This window comes from Chroicocephalus ridibundus, chromosome 4 (genome assembly GCF_963924245.1).
Source record: "Chroicocephalus ridibundus chromosome 4, bChrRid1.1, whole genome shotgun sequence".
NCBI lineage: Eukaryota > Metazoa > Chordata > Aves > Charadriiformes > Laridae > Chroicocephalus > Chroicocephalus ridibundus.
The window spans coordinates 29,036,626-29,052,925 of NC_086287.1; the positions used below are offsets into that span (position 1 = coordinate 29,036,626).

General features: G+C 48.2%; 1 protein-coding gene across 4 annotated transcripts in view; it reads right to left on the reverse strand.

Moving 5' to 3' along the window:
- The window catches only part of FLVCR2 (FLVCR choline and putative heme transporter 2), a 40,378-nt gene that overhangs the window by 2,703 nt on the left and 21,375 nt on the right, over window positions 1–16,300 (reverse strand). For 3 of the 4 annotated variants that reach the window (XR_010070706.1, XR_010070707.1, XR_010070708.1), the window contains 6 exons: window positions 16,003–16,106; window positions 9,023–9,133; window positions 8,291–8,396; window positions 7,715–7,826; window positions 7,240–7,295; window positions 6,262–6,471 (listed from right to left, as the gene is read on the reverse strand). Coding sequence is in view for 1 of the 4 variants with exons in the window: in XM_063332117.1 (XP_063188187.1) it covers window positions 4,879–4,976; window positions 7,240–7,295; window positions 7,715–7,826; window positions 8,291–8,396; window positions 9,023–9,133; window positions 16,003–16,106 (587 nt within the window). In the remaining 3 variants the exon portion in view is untranslated. Of the gene's footprint in view, window positions 1–4,878; window positions 4,977–6,261; window positions 6,472–7,239; window positions 7,296–7,714; window positions 7,827–8,290; window positions 8,397–9,022; window positions 9,134–16,002; window positions 16,107–16,300 lie in introns of all 4 variants that reach the window. The other variant, XM_063332117.1, reaches the window with a different exon arrangement.

Here is a 16,300-nt window from a genome sequence, read left to right on the forward strand (position 1 = left end):
GCAATTCCAGTTCAGCCTTTCTGGGTGGAGCCTGATGAGCTCCTCTGCTGAGCCCTTCTGAGGTGCGTTAGGATTAGACTTTAGACTTCTCCTTCCCCCAGGGGATTTCAGATACCTCTCTCCAAGTTCTGACTCTGCTCACAGTGAGACGCCCCAGTTCTCACCAATTCAAAGACAGCGTACAGACTTGTACGGGTAAATGTGGATTCTCCCACAGCCTGGGCTCCGAGTTAACTCGCTCTGGGGCAAGACTGACATCTGAGGCAGGAGTCAGAGGTGCACAGTAAAGAGGTTCACATCCCCAGTGCAGTTCAAGAGAAGACCAGGCAGCATGGAAGCAAGGCATATGAAACAGCTTCATTTTGAGTAGCCTCTTACACAAATTGCAGGTGAAAAGCTTTTACAGAGGTCAGCAGCAACATCCCAAAGTAGAGGAGCGAGATTAGGAAAGCTTCAAGGAGATGCCTGGAAGCAAAAGCCAGGAAGCACAAAGAGGAAACTCGTACCAGCAGGAGGGGTTAGGGGGGTGCATAAAGTAGTGCCAGAGGGAGGAATAAAGGGAAAGATGCATTTAGGCTTGGGAAACCTCACCAGAATGCATCATGGAAGCATGCTGGCAACCCTGAAAAGGCACCCCAAGCAGCTCCGGGATCTGAATGCCACTCACCTGCTGTGGAGCTACAGGAAGGTTTAGATCTGCCAGCCTGCAGGGCTCCACCGCCTTGGAAAAGGCAGGCAGCTCTCACAGCTGGGAGTCATAGTACTGGAAGAGGGCATGCAAGTGGCCTGCCCATGGCTTTCGGATAGGAGGAGAAGGCCAGTTGCCACACAGCAAGCACAGAAAGGGAACAGGGAAGTTTGGGAAGCAGGGGATGGGATACACACCATTTGTGCCTACTATGCAAAATTCCAGCAGTTTGTTGGGTTTTGTTGTTTTTTGGTTTGTTTTTTTTTTATTGGCAGTATTTCACTAGAGAGTAAGCATGCTACAGGTTGCAAGGGACTCCAGTAAGCTACTCAGGTTGGATGCTTGCCCTAATGCCTCTAAATCACACTGGCCTTGGGAGGAAAAAGTAACATGCTTTTGGATATTCCACCAAGATCCATCAGATGCATCTTTGCATCCAGGCAAACATACAACCAGCAAAAAAAGGTACTTAGCCTTGATCGAGTCCTGACTTATCCAGGACATGGTTTGAGGACACAGCAGAACTTCAGTCCCGCTTTAAACGAATCACTTGCTGTGGCTGTACACCAAGCGCAGGTCATTGGTCATCCAAAATCATCCACTCATCAGTGCTCAGCCCTGCTGGTAGCATAACACTCCAGACAAAAGTTTTAAGTTTTATTAAAATTCAAAAACCGGGACAAAGTCCGAAACCACTTTACTCCTTACTCTCTGCTATCAAGAATAGGTTCTTCACACACACAAATGCAACTTATCTACCACTATATAAGACCAGCATAAAGTAGACTCCAGTGCCCTGAACATGCATTAATCACATTTGCGAGTTTCAAAGAGGCCTAGCAAAGCCCAGTTTGAAAGATGAGGGCAGTCCTGCCATTTTGGAATCCTGCACTCCGTATGATTGCTGCTTTCTTAAAAACCCACACAAGCTTAAAAGTATTTCCAAAGAAATGTTGCCAAAGACTTTCTTGAACAATTCACTCCTGAGTCAAAACAAACCATGGAAAATCAGCAAAGATGCTTCTTTCATAACACAAAGGAACAATGCAGGAAGGTTTGCATGGATGCTGGAAACCAGGAGCGGATGAGCACAGGCTATACACAGCATATACGTGAATAATGTATATGCTGAATCAACTGACACTACTATGAAACCTTAAGGCGCAATGTTGGAATGGCTTCAGATGCACTTACAACAAAGGCAGCCCACAGAGAGACTCATTACCATGTAAAACAAGCATTTGATCCAAGTGTCCTGAGACACAGAAAGCTAACCCTGATGTCGCTCTGGGAACTGAGGCAGACAGAAGCGGGAGGATTCTTGGAAGCACACTACAGCTTTATTAATAGAGGACAAGGTGTCCATAATGCCATTAGGCTAATTTAGTTCCCACTACAAGTTCTACTAATTGCAACATCTGTTTAATTATAGCCATAAGCAGAGAAGGGCACTGACAGCCAAAGCTCTCTGTTCAGTCAGGCTGGTTCTCTTCTCCACCAGCTCACCTTTCAGGACTGACTCCCAAGGGACTCTGTCAGCCAGGCCCCTAAACAGGCCGAAGTCTGCCCTCTGGAAGTCCAAGGTGTCAGTTCTGCTGACCCTCTCCTTACTTCTCCAAGAACGAAAATCTCTGTCATTTTGTGATTGCTGTGCTCAAGACAGCCTCCAACCATCATCACCCACAAGTCCTTCTCTGTTTGCAAACCACAGGTCCAGCAGGGTGCCTTCCCTAGTCGACTCACTCACCAGCTGCGTCAGAAGTTATCTTCCACACACTCTAGGAACCTCCTGGTCTGTTTTGTCTCTGCTGTATTGTATTTCCAGTAGACATCTCATAAGTTGAAGTCCTCCACTAGAACAAGAGCTAGCGATTGTGAGACTTCTCCCAGCTGCTTATAGAGTATTTCATCCACCTCTTCATCCCGGCTGGGTGGCCTATAACAGGCTCCCACCATGATATCTGCCTTGTTAGCCTTCCCTCTGATTATTTCCCATAAACACTCAACCCTATCATCACCATCATTAAGCTCTAGACAGTCAAAACACTCCCCAAAATACAGGGCCACCCGACCACCTCTCCTTCCTTGCCTATCCCTTCTGAAGATTTTATAGCCATCCATTGCAGCACTCCAGTTGTGCAACTCATCCCACCATGTTTCCATGATGGCAAATATATCATAGGTTTTCCTGCTGCACAATGGCTTCCAGCTCCTCCTGTTCGTTGCCCGTGCTGCGTGCATTTGCATGGTGGTGGTGTACACCATGCAAATGCTGGTGTAGATGCACTTCAGTTGGGCTACTGATCCTGCCACCTTCTTGGAGATACAGGCCCTAATTCCTACATGACCATTCTCAGGTGCTTCCGTGGTTTCTAACACATGAATAACCCTTGCATCTTTGCTGCTGTATGGATCTCCATCCCCTACCTCCACTGAGATGGCAGACCAAAGGACCTCGCTAACACACCGTCCCTCAAACATTGGCACACTGCCCCCAGGCTTATCTCTGGAGACCCTGGTTTTATCCTTTCCCCGCTTTAAATCTAGTTTAAAGCTCTTTCAATGAGCCCTGCTAATGCCTGTGCAAAGATCCTTTTCTCCCTTTGAGACAGGTTTACCCCATCTGTCGCCAGCAGACCTGGTGTCATGTAAACCAACCCATGATCAAAAAACCCAAAATTCTGCTGGTGACACCAGGCTCAAAGCCAGGTACTGATCTGCTGGCTCACTCTGTTCCTTCCTTCATCATTCCCTGCAACTGTAAGGACAAAGGAGAACACTACTTGTGCTCCTGATCCCTTAACCAGTCGTACCAAGGCCCTGAAGTCTCTCTTAATTGCCCTTAGACTTCTTGTTGCAACTTCATCGCTGCCTACCTGAAAAATCAATAACGGATAATAATCTGAGGGCTGTACCAGGGCAGGAAGCTTTCTCTTTACAACTTTAACCTGGTCCCCAGGGAGGCAGCAGACTTCCCTAAGAAGTGGGTCCAGTCTGCATACTGGGCCTTCTGTTCCCTTCAGAAGGGAGTTTCCTATGACAATGACCCATCTTTTTTTTTCTTTATGGAAGCAGTTTTGACACAGGGCCTATACAGGACCATCCCTGAGCCTCACAGAGTCTATTTTGCAACTGAGACATCAGTGGTAGCACTGGCAATTGTACCAAGCTAGGTCTGCTAACCAAGGCGATGATATAAACTTCAGCTATCCAAATAGTACCAGTATACGCCAAGCAGGCTTGCCCAGCTCACACAGCTACAGCTTCTCAACTACTTGGTCCCAAATCAACACCACACGCATACCCTGCTAAAACTGCCACAGACTGCAGCATGGAGACAGCTTCAGAAGCACTCAGCCTGGCACCAAATCTTTCCCTGCCCATGGGACTCTTCCTCACACCTACATCAAAGCATGGCAGCTTCACGCTCCCTGTAGCACACGCTCTAGTCTTAGCAGGATTAAGTCTGTTTTTCCCAACAGGCTTGCTCTGCTTTTGCCTGTTAGTCCTGTTGGCTGTGGCATTGATGCACACACTCGATGAACACCTTGAAAAGCAAAGGGTAGCATGGTTAACTTGGCAGATCAGCCAGTCAGTGCGTAGCAGAGGACAGTGAGTAATAAAGCATTACACCACAAGCAACAGCTGAGAAAATGCCAAGTGCCATTGAAATTCACAGATCAGCAAGCACAGAGGTTTAAAATTTTCAGGTGTTCTTATACCAAAAGGCACCAACCCAATGACTCTTATTGCTAGATGTTTTTAAACTTCCTTCTTGAAGTTGGCCACACACCCTGGCTGTGATCAAAGCCAACTCTTCTACAGGGTTCCTGGTATCACTTCCAGCCAAGAACATGGACTGTAAAAGTAACGTCAGAGAACAGCCTCCAAACGCCTGCACCTCCTCTCCCCAGTAACCTACTGACAAATCAGTTCTCCATCTGCTCCAGCATCAGGCTTTACCTTGCCCCACCTAATTGAATCCCTATGCCCCTATCTGACATGAGTCCGGTGGAATCTGCACTCTGTTCTTGAAAGCTATCTTGTCTTTCCTCCCAGGTGGGTACCCAAGAAGGCCAGAAAGATTCTCAGTACTCTACAGCCACTGCTGTCACCCCAGAAGTGCCATTGGCTTGGTGCCTGTGCCACCCGTGAGTGTTCAGAGAAGCAGATTAGTGCAATTCTCCTACCTTTGTATATGAGCTAGTGAGCAGGAATGGGAATTGATGGGGTTAGGGTTACAAGCTACAGTCCCGTAATCCGTGATCTGATTGCTGCCTTGAAGTCTCTGTAACAACAGCCACAAGTCACCATCCCAGAAAAGACAGAGGCAAGTAGGGAGGGAAATGAAAGAGGGGGAAAATAAAAAAAAAAGAGGGACAGGCAAAGGAAGAAACCAGTAAAAACACCCAAGCATGTGTAAGGCAGCTGTGCCACGTAGAAAAGCTCCAGTACCTGAGTCTGTCAGAGCTCTCCACAAAGGCAGCACACAATGCCCAAGCCCAGCTGGCTGCTCCCCTGACTGAGACATCCATGCCAGTGCAGAACACCAGGTTCAGCCCACCTTCAGCTGGCTGAGCACCTAGGGTTGTTTGTTAAGCTTGAGAAGTATCCAGGTGAGCCACGTGGAGACCACACTTGGGGGTGTGGTGGGGTGTCCATCATGACTTCCTCAGAGCATGACTCCTCAGGAGGAAGGAGCTGCCAGTGATGTTTTTGACCGAGACCTGTTACCTCACACACATCCCTCTGGTTCTTTCTGCAGTCAGTACTGCAGGCTTTTAGGATTATAGTAATGACACCTGTACCACCTTTGCTCTGGTCTCAACACCCTCCCCCCTCCAGCAGCAAGCTCTTACAATTGTGTTTATACTAAAAATGGCTTAAGCAAAAGCGTACAATTCATCTGGTGAGCAAAGTGTCTGACAAAGGGAAAGGACCTTACTACTACTAGGCATCATGTTCGCTGCCAAAGGACCTTGCTATTTCCTGGGCCTTGCACATACATGTTATGTATTAACTCAGTTCCACCAGCACCTCTCGTTACAACCCTGCTGCCTCAGGGCTTGTGGAGGATGGTTTGGCCTTGCAATTCATCTTCTGCCTTTGGCTTCAGCACTGTTAATCAAGGGATATAAGTAGTCTGGTGTGTATCAAAACAGGCTGGTCTTTACCCCAGCTCAGCTTAGCTAAGTGTGTGTTTCAGTTAGCCCCATTCATGCCAGGATTCTGGGAGGGCAGTTGTCTTCTAGCTTGGTCTTGTAGACCATGATGCTCACCACTGCTAAAATTAGCCAAAGTTTTAAGCCTCAGAGCAGGAAAAAAAAGCAGGAATTCTTTTTATGTTATGACAATGGGGTGGGGACTCCTTTACCCAAACAAGATAAATTGTACAGCCTTTTTCCCCTCACATCTGGTCTAGAATTATATGTGCAGGAACTACTCAAGACAGCATCAATTCCCTTTACTTATCCTATCCTCTGCATTTGTGCTCAGATAGTTCAGTAAGAAGAAATAAAAAATAAAAATTAAATAAAAATTAAAAAGCTTATATTTTGTAACTGAAAATCCACCTTCCTGAGCAGAGCAGCCAGTCGGAGCAGAGCTGCTTCTTGGACCTTCTGGTCTCTCTCCAGATCGGACTGGTTAGATTATCTGGAGGAAGGCAGCACAGTCTTCTGAAAAAAGGTGACTCGAGAGAGCAGAGAACTGAGCTTAAGCACTTTGCTAGTCATGGTCGCTGATGGCTTCATGAACGTTGGGTGGACATCTCTGCTAATGTCCTAGAAGAGGAGCCCAGAGCAATAAGGAAATGAGCCTCAAACAACCACCAGTCCCCTCCCTTTCCCTGCAGGGAGAGTTTTTAAGAGTATCCACTGCAATTAGTTCACCAGAGGCCCTCTCACACATGCAAACAGCTGCATTAATTGCACAGTATGCCCCAGGGATATCATACACTGAGCTCTGATGCACACATATGAAGTAGCAGCCTTGTCTTCAGCACTGCACAAAGTGTGGGGAGCCAGGCTGCTCAAGCCCTCACTTGGGCTCTGCCACCTAGCTTCCTCCAGTCCCATAAACTGAGCCCCATTTGGCAGCTGAGGACAGGGAATAAGAGGAACAACCTGCCTCCCTAGGGGCCTGAAATAATAGTTACCCATCTCTAAACAACAGCAGAGCACTGGAGGGCTCATTGCATTGTCAGGGGAGAGAAGCAACCACAGTGCTACCATACATCTGTCCCTAGCCAATATAAAGATGTGTAAAGCCCTGCAGGCTCCCAGAGGACCAGAGCCTAGAGATTCTGCATGACATTAGCAAACAGAGGCCCCAGCAGCTGGAAGAGCTGGGATTACAGCCACCTGTCTAAAAATGCCAAAAAGGAGCTTCCCCCCACAGGCTGGGCAAGAAGCTGTGGGATAAGAGAAGAGAATCGCAGCTGCTACCATAACTCAGAAAGGGCCAGCCCTATTCCTAGGGAGGAGGGTGGCTGGGTGTTGTCCTGAGCTAATGGCAGGGGCACAGCAGGGATTGAAGGGGGATTTACTCACTGTCTGTTCATTATCCAAATTGGCCTGCTGTCTTCGGAGATCAGCCTTAATGAATGCTGGGACAGAGGGAAGAAGAGAGATGTGAAGGCAGTTAAGTCACCATGCAGAGCACAAATCAATTTCCCCAGGACTCAAAGGGGCAACAGAGGCCCCAAAGGAGACAGGAACGCGTAACGGTGAGCAAGAGAAACCCCTCTCCTGGATAAGGCAGAGAGCACTTCTGAAACAGGCAGGGTAGAGTCCTCATTGTAGCGTGTAGAAGATGCATCTTTGAGACCCCAGCCAGGGCAAGAAGCCTTGGATCTTCTTTGTAACACAGACCAGCTGCTTAAAGCAGCGCAGCAGCATTGCTATGGGACTGCTGCCTGGGTCCTGGCCTTTCCTGCAGGCACCGCTACACACAAAAGCCATTCAATGCATATGCCAAGCCCAAGGGGAAGAGTCACAACAAAGGAACACTGAAAAATTTAGTTACCTGTCATAACAGTCCCCAGGAACAGGAAGGAACAAAGAAAGATATTCCCCGCCTTCGTCCCGTAACGATCCATGATTTGCCCTTGGCTGATGGTGAAGGCAATACCAAAAATCTACAAACAAACAAAGGCAGCATCAAGCTATGCTGTTACTATAAAGCAGTCTGAACAGCTTCCCAGCTTTACCAAAGTATCAAGGCATATAGGCCAGCCAAGCTGTTGGCCTAGCGAGGCTTAAGTTTGGTTATAAACACATCCAGAGGCACCTCCTGGCAGCTGATGGGAAGACAGGCAACCCTTAAGGCCGGAATCCCATCTCTCACTGGAGAAGAGCTAGGTCCTAGGCTGTTAGGAGCAATGTTGGAAAAAGCAAGGATGATTGGCATCATCATGGATTTTCCTAAGCAGAAATAGAACGGGTGCCACTAGAGAAATGCTATAAGGAACATCATTCAAAGAGCCCAGTCCCAGGGTGCTTAGATCTGCAGTACATTACAATAATCATGGACAAGAAATAGGAGTCAAGGCTGGGAACTACAGTTTAATCTCTCTGTTTATGAAGAGGCAAGCACATTTACCTGTGCCGAGACGTTAAGGAGCCCTGATGATGTTCCTTCTGATTCTGGGTATGTCAACTCTGCAGCAAACTCAAAGCCCAGGGGAAGGTATCCTGTCATGAAAAACCTGTAAAGAAACACACAGAAATGAAGACCCATCAACTGCCAGAAGGAAGACTGAAGAGGCACAGTGTAGCCCATATACTTTTGGGGGTGCTTCACTGACTGCACACGATGTTTCCCCTAGGCAGGTGTCTGACTCCCTCACCATGGCACAGGTCTTCGTTCTGCCCAGAAATAACTTTGTCCCCAGCTTCAAGGCACAGAGCTAGGCCAGCAGGGAGCTGCCAGCTGCTACAAGAACGAGGCATTAAAAGCAACATCTCCAACAAGTAACTTTAAGGGGCATCATCCCATGCACAGTCAAACAGCCATCCAGGCCCACTTGCTTTTCATTCCTGCCCACTGGTTATCTATGCAGCTGTGGTACCACTTGTTTGACAAATGCTTTCACTTGATTGCCTGGAACATTTAAGGCAGCTGCAGCTGAGCAGGACCACACTAATGTCCCTAACTCTAATGAAACACATACAAGAGAGAGATGGGAACAGCAGATTGTTTTGTCCTTAATCCACAGAGGAGCCACACACAGGCTATGGCTCTCCCCAGTCCCTCCTGCGCCATGACATCTGCCTCCCTGCTCACCCCCTAGCAGCTCACACGTAGAGGAAAGCAGCTTGCACATGAACTTACCCCAGCATGCCCGCAGTCACAAAGACCACCCAGAGGTGGCCTAGGCTCAGAGTGAAGGTGTAGGCTATCATTCCCGCCAGAGACATGATATAGACAACTAGTGTTGTCTGTCTGCAAGGAAAAGCAGAGTTAGGGTTTTATTTAATCTGGTCCTCCTATTCTTTTCGCCCACAGGTCTTGGTATGGTTTGCAGCACTTGGATTAAAAATAAATAAATAAATAAAGTTGTCAGCTCCCTGACACCCTTACCCCAGACAGAAGAACTGGACTGACAGGGAGCACAGAAGTGCCTGCACACACCGCAAGGCAGCAGGAGGAGCAATAACATGACCTAAGAGTTTTCACGTCCCTACCTCATGACCAGGGGCTTCACCCCCTGTGGGGTCAGGGCATCACATCTATAAGGAGGCACCTATGGGGCAGCCAAGAAAGCTCAGATCCTACTATGGGCTGACAGGTCCCTGGTCATATACTGTACATGCCTCTTGAGGGGGAGAACAAGAGCCAGATAAAAAGTTCAATAATCTTTCTTGGGCATGCTCTGTACTATAACCAGTTGGACACGCTTATAAGCGGCAGCTGAAGGGACTGAGCACTCCCTAGCAGGAAAGCAAAGGGAAGAGGTGACAACACCGCTACAGCGTTATGGGCCTGTATTTTTCAGTGCTATCCATTCATTGCTGCTCCTTTCTGTGTTTAACGGCCTACTGTATGTGGAGAGGTGACGTGCAAGACAGGTTGCCTTCACAGGCTCACCCTCAAGCCACGGGAGCATTTAGCAGGGCTAGTGCCAGTTCCACGGCCAACAGCAGCTCAGCCACAAGTTCTCATCTCTGGGCAGAGGGGACAAAGAAACCCAGTGCCCAGGAAGCATGCCAGGCAGATCCTGGGAACGGTCAGACCTGCAGCCTGGCCACGCTGAGGAATGTCAGTGGGCTCAGTACTGCAAGACACACACAGCAGTCCAGGCCAGCTTCACCAGAACTGACTAGACATCAAGGAAACCCTCCCCACATCCAAAACCCAAGGCTCTTTCTAGTACAGGAGGTAGCAAGCAGCTCTTCACAGTACATAGTTTTGGGAGGGATGGAGGAAGGGAGGAAGGAAAGGTAAATCCTTTACCTGACTGAAATTCCACTAGGATCTTGAAAGCAAAACAGTTACCAGAGTTGACAAAAATTTTTGGCTGTTGTCTTTTAGGAAGAAATTAAACGTATAACCATGACCTACTTGTGTACTTTCTACCAAATTTTAGTCTTAATTCAGTAAAGAATGTGTTTGGTATCAGTTCCTAGAATTCTACTAAAGAAACTAAACCTCAAACTATTTTCACTTTTTTTTTTTCCTTTTTAATGCAAATGACCACTGTCAAAAATCCAACCCCAAACGGGCGGCCAGTATTATATTGTGTAATAAAATATTTCCAGAACACTGAATTACTACAGATAAAAACAGAATTTTCCAGCTAAGGTTCTGTCCTCCCTCACTGCTGCAATGACTGAAGTCAGTGAGGTTCATGCTCATATGTAGATTCTTATCTAAATACAGGCTTGAGAAGCTAATTTCAGACTTCAACTACCGATCCATACTTACAAAGGTTCACCAAACACATCTAACGTACTGAAAGGCTAAACATTTTGTTGTGACAAGTAATTTTGTTTTGTTTCAAAGGGGTAGGCAAATCCCTTAACCTCCGCTGCTGCATCATTTCTAGAATATGTTCTTTCCAATGCTTTCATGAAGAAAAATAGTCATCTGTGAAGGCAGCACGAAGGGGCTGCTTACTTCTGCTATAATCCATTATAGAGAGCTGCTGTGTGGCCGGCACACAGCCTGGAGACTGCAGAAGGAAAAGAGCTGAAGGAGAAGGAGGAGTTAGAAAGCAGCCCCAGAAAGCTAAAGCGAAGCAGGTTAAAAGCCTTTTTCTGCTTAATACAGGTTCCTCAGCTATCTCCTGTGAGTTCCTATACCTCCCGTCCCTTAAACAAGCAGCCACGGAGGAAAAGTGCTGACTAGGAAAAGAGCTCAAGGCCAGAATTACAGCTCCCTGGGCTGCACGACGACCCATGTTAGAATTGGGTGCTTTTTCCATAAACAGGAGTCTCCAAACTGCAGAGCAGTCAATGCTAAAACACAGTGCAGGCCTCCAAGGGGTGGCCCTAACAAGCTTGGTCTCTGCCAGCAGGAACAACCTGGCACGTGTTTTTTTTAATTATCATTTTCTCCCCACAGCCAGTTTTGGGCTCAGCGCACAGCTCTTAGGATAGTCCCAGAAAACGTCACCCAGCTTCCTAGGCTTACAGTTCAAGTATTCCAAGCAATTCGTATCTGATTCACTCTGTTGTGACAGTTGCCAACAGTTGCACTTTGCCCCTCATCTCCAGGCAAAGGTGATGAATGAGTTAGTGACCAGATGTGGTCAGGACTTTGTTTCACACTGATGTCATTAGTCAAGCTGCAATAAAGAAGTTCCCAGAAAATGCAGCTCCCCCACACCGAGAACTAGAGCAGGCAGGCTCATAGGAGCAGGCAGCTCTTGAAGGTGTTCTCCAGAACTAAGTTGGGGACAAAATGGAGAAAATCGTTTTATCTTGCCATGAGTACATTGTCTACCACACATTAGCTGTCTCTAAAAGACTATGAGCTTTCCTCACGGACCTCCCTGAATCATTAGGCTCCAGCAGGAAAAAAAAAACAAATCGACAGACCTTTGTGAAAGAACAAGGCCACAGGCTTGAGTGCTGTGGAAATCACACATCTGAAGCCACGCACTGAGCGGCTGCCTGCTCACCGCGTTCCCTAGCTGGGACTTGAACAGACAGCCCTGACTGTGACTCCTGCTGCAGGGAACAGCCACAAGCACACAAGCAGACTTCTGCTAAACCAGACTTTAGCAATACCCATCTCCCCTCAGCATACCACTGCTGACACACACAAAAAAAAAAAAAAACAACATTGCCCAGCAGTCCAAGCAAGAGCAAGACCCAAAATTTTGACAAGGGTTTAAACTGAGACACAGGTAGACACTGGTGCATAGGGAAACAAAGAAACTCCTGGGGAAAGACACCAAGGCAGAGCATTTCTCAGGAAGTGGCCTTTGTCACCATGTCACTAGAGGACAAGAAGAATGCTTTGTGACCCTAGGGCATGGAAGAATGCCCAGTTTTGCTTGATAAGACCCTTATCATAGCCATAAATATCTTACGGAAGAGATAAAAACACAAAGGAGGAGAAGCAGATTCACAGAGGACATTAGCACAGCATTCTGGTGTTTTTAGCAAGCTGTTCCCATGATGGCCCTACAGGGACTGATCATTATCATCTGGAGCAGGTACCACCAGACTCCTTAATGGGCTGACTAGTGCAGTGAGTGCAGTTACACCTCCTGCTACATCACCTTAGGACAACGGGGGTTAACCTCCCTCTATGCTCTAGGGTGTGGGAAGGAAGCAGTGCTACTGGGAAGGAAGCAGTGCTACGAAGGCACCAGCTGCCAAGTCTCTGTGGCAGAGCCAGGAGAAGATCTGTGAAGGAGCTGACACGCTTGTCACTTAGGTGAACCTAAGCTGCCCTGACATTCATCTGCCCTCCCAGCCACATTCCCTACCCTTCTGAAGAGGCGGATTAAAGAGCTCACACAAAAGACTGTGAGAAAAGAGAGACCTTAGGGAAAAAAGCCAGCCAGGGCCAGCACCATCAGGGGACAGGACTGAAATGGAGAGCACAACTCCTGCTGTTCAGCGAACTTCAGAGGAAGCCCTGGAGTAAGGCTTTGGTGGGCTCCTGGCAGCCAGCCAGGGTCAACCCACCACAAATGGCCATGGCCCAGCCCAGCCATGTCTCACAAGGTCACTTGGATGAGGAAAACCAAGGGGACTGGACCAGACTTGCAGGGGGGTGGAGCTGCAAAAACGCTATAGTCAAGCAACATCTGAAGCAACAAATGAATAAGGGGTGAGGGGAGGCCACAGCCACGTGCCACAGCTTTAGGTGCTCACTGGAATGTTGTGTGCAGATCCACATCGCTCTGCTGTACGGACTGGGATGACAGACAGCCTCCACAGGTTTTGCCATGAGGACAGCACACTCCAGGCTGTGCAAGAGCCTGAAAGAAGGCCTGGTCCCTATACTCCCAGAAGGATCTCACTGCTGAAGACACCGAGATGTCAGATGCTGGAGAAGGGAAGAACTGAAGAGGGCTGGTTTGGTTTTCACTGCCCCCTCATCCTTTGTCACTCAGTTTTATGCCACTTTCTTCCTGTATGAAGGTCACAGAGAAGGTAAATTGGTAAATTATTTACATAAGACATATGTCATGACAGGGTGAAGGCATATCCACTACACAAGGACTAACCTGGAAAAGGGCTACAACAAGAAGACCCAAATTGCAGGCCAGATTAGGCTGAAACAGCACTCAGCTTTCAGTGGAAGAGACCCAACCACCCTATTCTCCAATATCCCCAAGTCTTTCCTCCCTCTCCCAAATTTTAACACACTTTGGGCCTGTACAAACATAGGTTTAAAACCCCACTTGGGGTCCTCTGCCTAGTCAATGGAGAGAGACAGGTATTTCTGACACCTTGCCTTACGGAGATGAAGAGATGACAGTGGAGAGCGTTGTCTGGAACCAGCTGGATCTGAGGCAATGTGAACACCGCCCTTAAAAGCGAAGCTTGGCCAAAGAGAAGTGCTGATGATTAATCCAGTCCCCAAACCCCTGGTTCTGAGCCAGATTCCCCTACAAATATCAATATACCTTGGAGTCTCCAGGTGTCACAATCCCATCTCTCCTCCGAGCCAGAAACCTGAAGGATGTACACGGAGCCCCATTTAACGCTATGACAAAACGTGTCCCTTCAGAGCGGCAGGCTGTTCTCGACAAGCCACCAGAGGCAGCCCCAGTTCTGGGACCGCTGGCTCGTCACAACGTAACTCGCATATTTGTATGGGCCAAACCTGCGCCTGCTAATTCCAAAAATAAGAACAGCACAGGGGCTGCTGCAGGGACTTGCCTGCCAAATAAAAGCAAGAATGCAAGGCCATTTGGTGCCTGAGCATGACAGATGGGGAAAGCCTGACTTAGCACAGCTTCACCCTTTCAAGGAAATGCTGATGGGACAGTAAAGATCAAACACGCGTGTAGAGCTCTGCAATTCCTTCTGTTATTAACCTCCCCCTGCTCCCCTCAATCACAGCTGGATCCCATTCATTTGCTTCCCCCTCTCTCCCTAAAAAAAGGACTTGACATCTTTCCTTCCTGATTTTCATGTGCTTACCATTTCGTTCCTGACACTATCTGAGCAGCGGAGGGAAGGGGGAGGGTACCTACCTAGAACATCTGGCATCTTGACAGTTTTTTTAAATAGACTTTTAAATGGGGCTAAATAAAGACTCTATAGCACTCAAAAATTTTGCTAGTTCCACAGAAATCCAGTTTGTGGGCTGCAATGGGGAAGAAATTCTTAGCAGTGTTTTTCCTCACCTATGGCTAAATCTATCCCCAGATAGTCGCCGGGGCCTGTAGTATAAATTCCATGGGTGGCATAGCCATATTTTTCTGCACTCTTAGCCAGCTCTGCCCACCTACGTGGTCCCCCTCCAAGCAAGCAGGGGACATGGAACAAATCCAGGATTTATTCTTTTTCCCCCCTCTCCCATTCTGGCCAATTTCAAGTCCCAGCTCTGCCTGGTGAGCCATAAAGCTCTTCAGCATTCCTGCTGCAACTTAGCTCCACTTAAGGAGAATCAGGAAGACCATCTGCCCTAGCAGTGCCAGTTGAGGCTACCTTACCATTAGCCCCGGGCTGGAAAGAGACACAAGCTACGTGGAACAATTAGCTAGGGCAGCTCATAGCAGCTGCGTTTCTACTTCCCAGGACTGCCAAATGAGAACTGCTCAGTGGCACACAGTGATCTAGAAACAGCAACAAGCAACCTGCCAGTCTCTGTATTAGTCACCTGCTCCTCCTTCCCCAGCACCCCCAGGAGTCCTCAGCTACCATTCTTTCTTGTTAGAGAAGCCCATTTCCTCTCCATTTTTGATCCCCCAGTTGACAGCGAGGGCCAGAGGCCACTTCAGAAGCTGCAAGCCCACAGCTAGCCAGATTCATCTAAGCTGCCCACAATGAGAACCTGCTTTTCTGGCCCAAGATACCAGGTAGGATAACGACAGTGGGACTCCCCGACATGAAAAGCTGCTGCAAAGAAAAAAACCTCTGAAATTGCTGTCAGCTCATCACCAGTAAAGTCCCCTCTCACCCAACCTGCTCAGGCAACAGGTTATAGCACAGTTCTCAAAGCCAGCAGGGAAACTGAAAAGCTGATTACAAGGACCCCAATGTAAGACAGAAGAGGCACTCTCCATCCCCTGGGACACCCTACAGAGGTCTGTCAGTGAGATGATCTGAGTTCCTGAGGACTGGGAGCTGCAGGACACCCAAAGACTCTGAACCGTCCCTTTGCAGATAGCAGAATATGCTAGCCAGATCCGCCCTCCCAACCCACCAGGCAGCAAATCCAGAATCATCCACCCGCAACCCCAATACCCCTTATGCCTGCCCTAAATACAGCAACATGCCCTCACACAATGCCTCTGGGCACTAGATTCAATGTGGTTTTCATTAAGCCGGACAAAGATTCCCAGAAGCTGGTTTGTAAGGGCTGAGAGATAGTCTGGTACAGTCTTGATTCTGCTTGTGCCAAGAACTCTCTCATCCCCGACAAAGCAGCTGCTGAGCCATCTCATCCTCTCCCTATGCCTCCCTAGGGACCACTAGACCTTGTATGGGTCCGGTGGAGACTAACACCACACAGCTCCAAACTTTGCTTTAGACTAAATGGATTTTGAAGAACCGTATTTTTTTCTTACAAACCCTCCCAATGATTTAGTCCTTGGACTGCCGAGTTGCAACTGCACAGGGTTGCTCCTTGCACAGTATGGGGGAAGAGCCTAGGGGCACAGAGGCAAACAAGGGACTTACTTGTAGGTTTTGGTTCTGTCCAACCAGATGCCGGAGATCAAAGCCCCAACCATCCCCGACAGTATAATGGTGAGTCCAATCCTGCCAGCATTCACCTCCTCCCCCTGTGGTGAGACACACACACACACACACTCACACAAATGCAGGGGCTAAGTCATAGCCAACACGAAGCAAAGTGCAGAGAACCCCGAGAGGAAGAGACAGCAAAGTTAGTGTCCCATACATGTCTTCTGCTGGTAACGCACTAACCAGAGCTAGCCTTTGCAAGAACACTTTTGAGCCCACTATGAGCCAATGC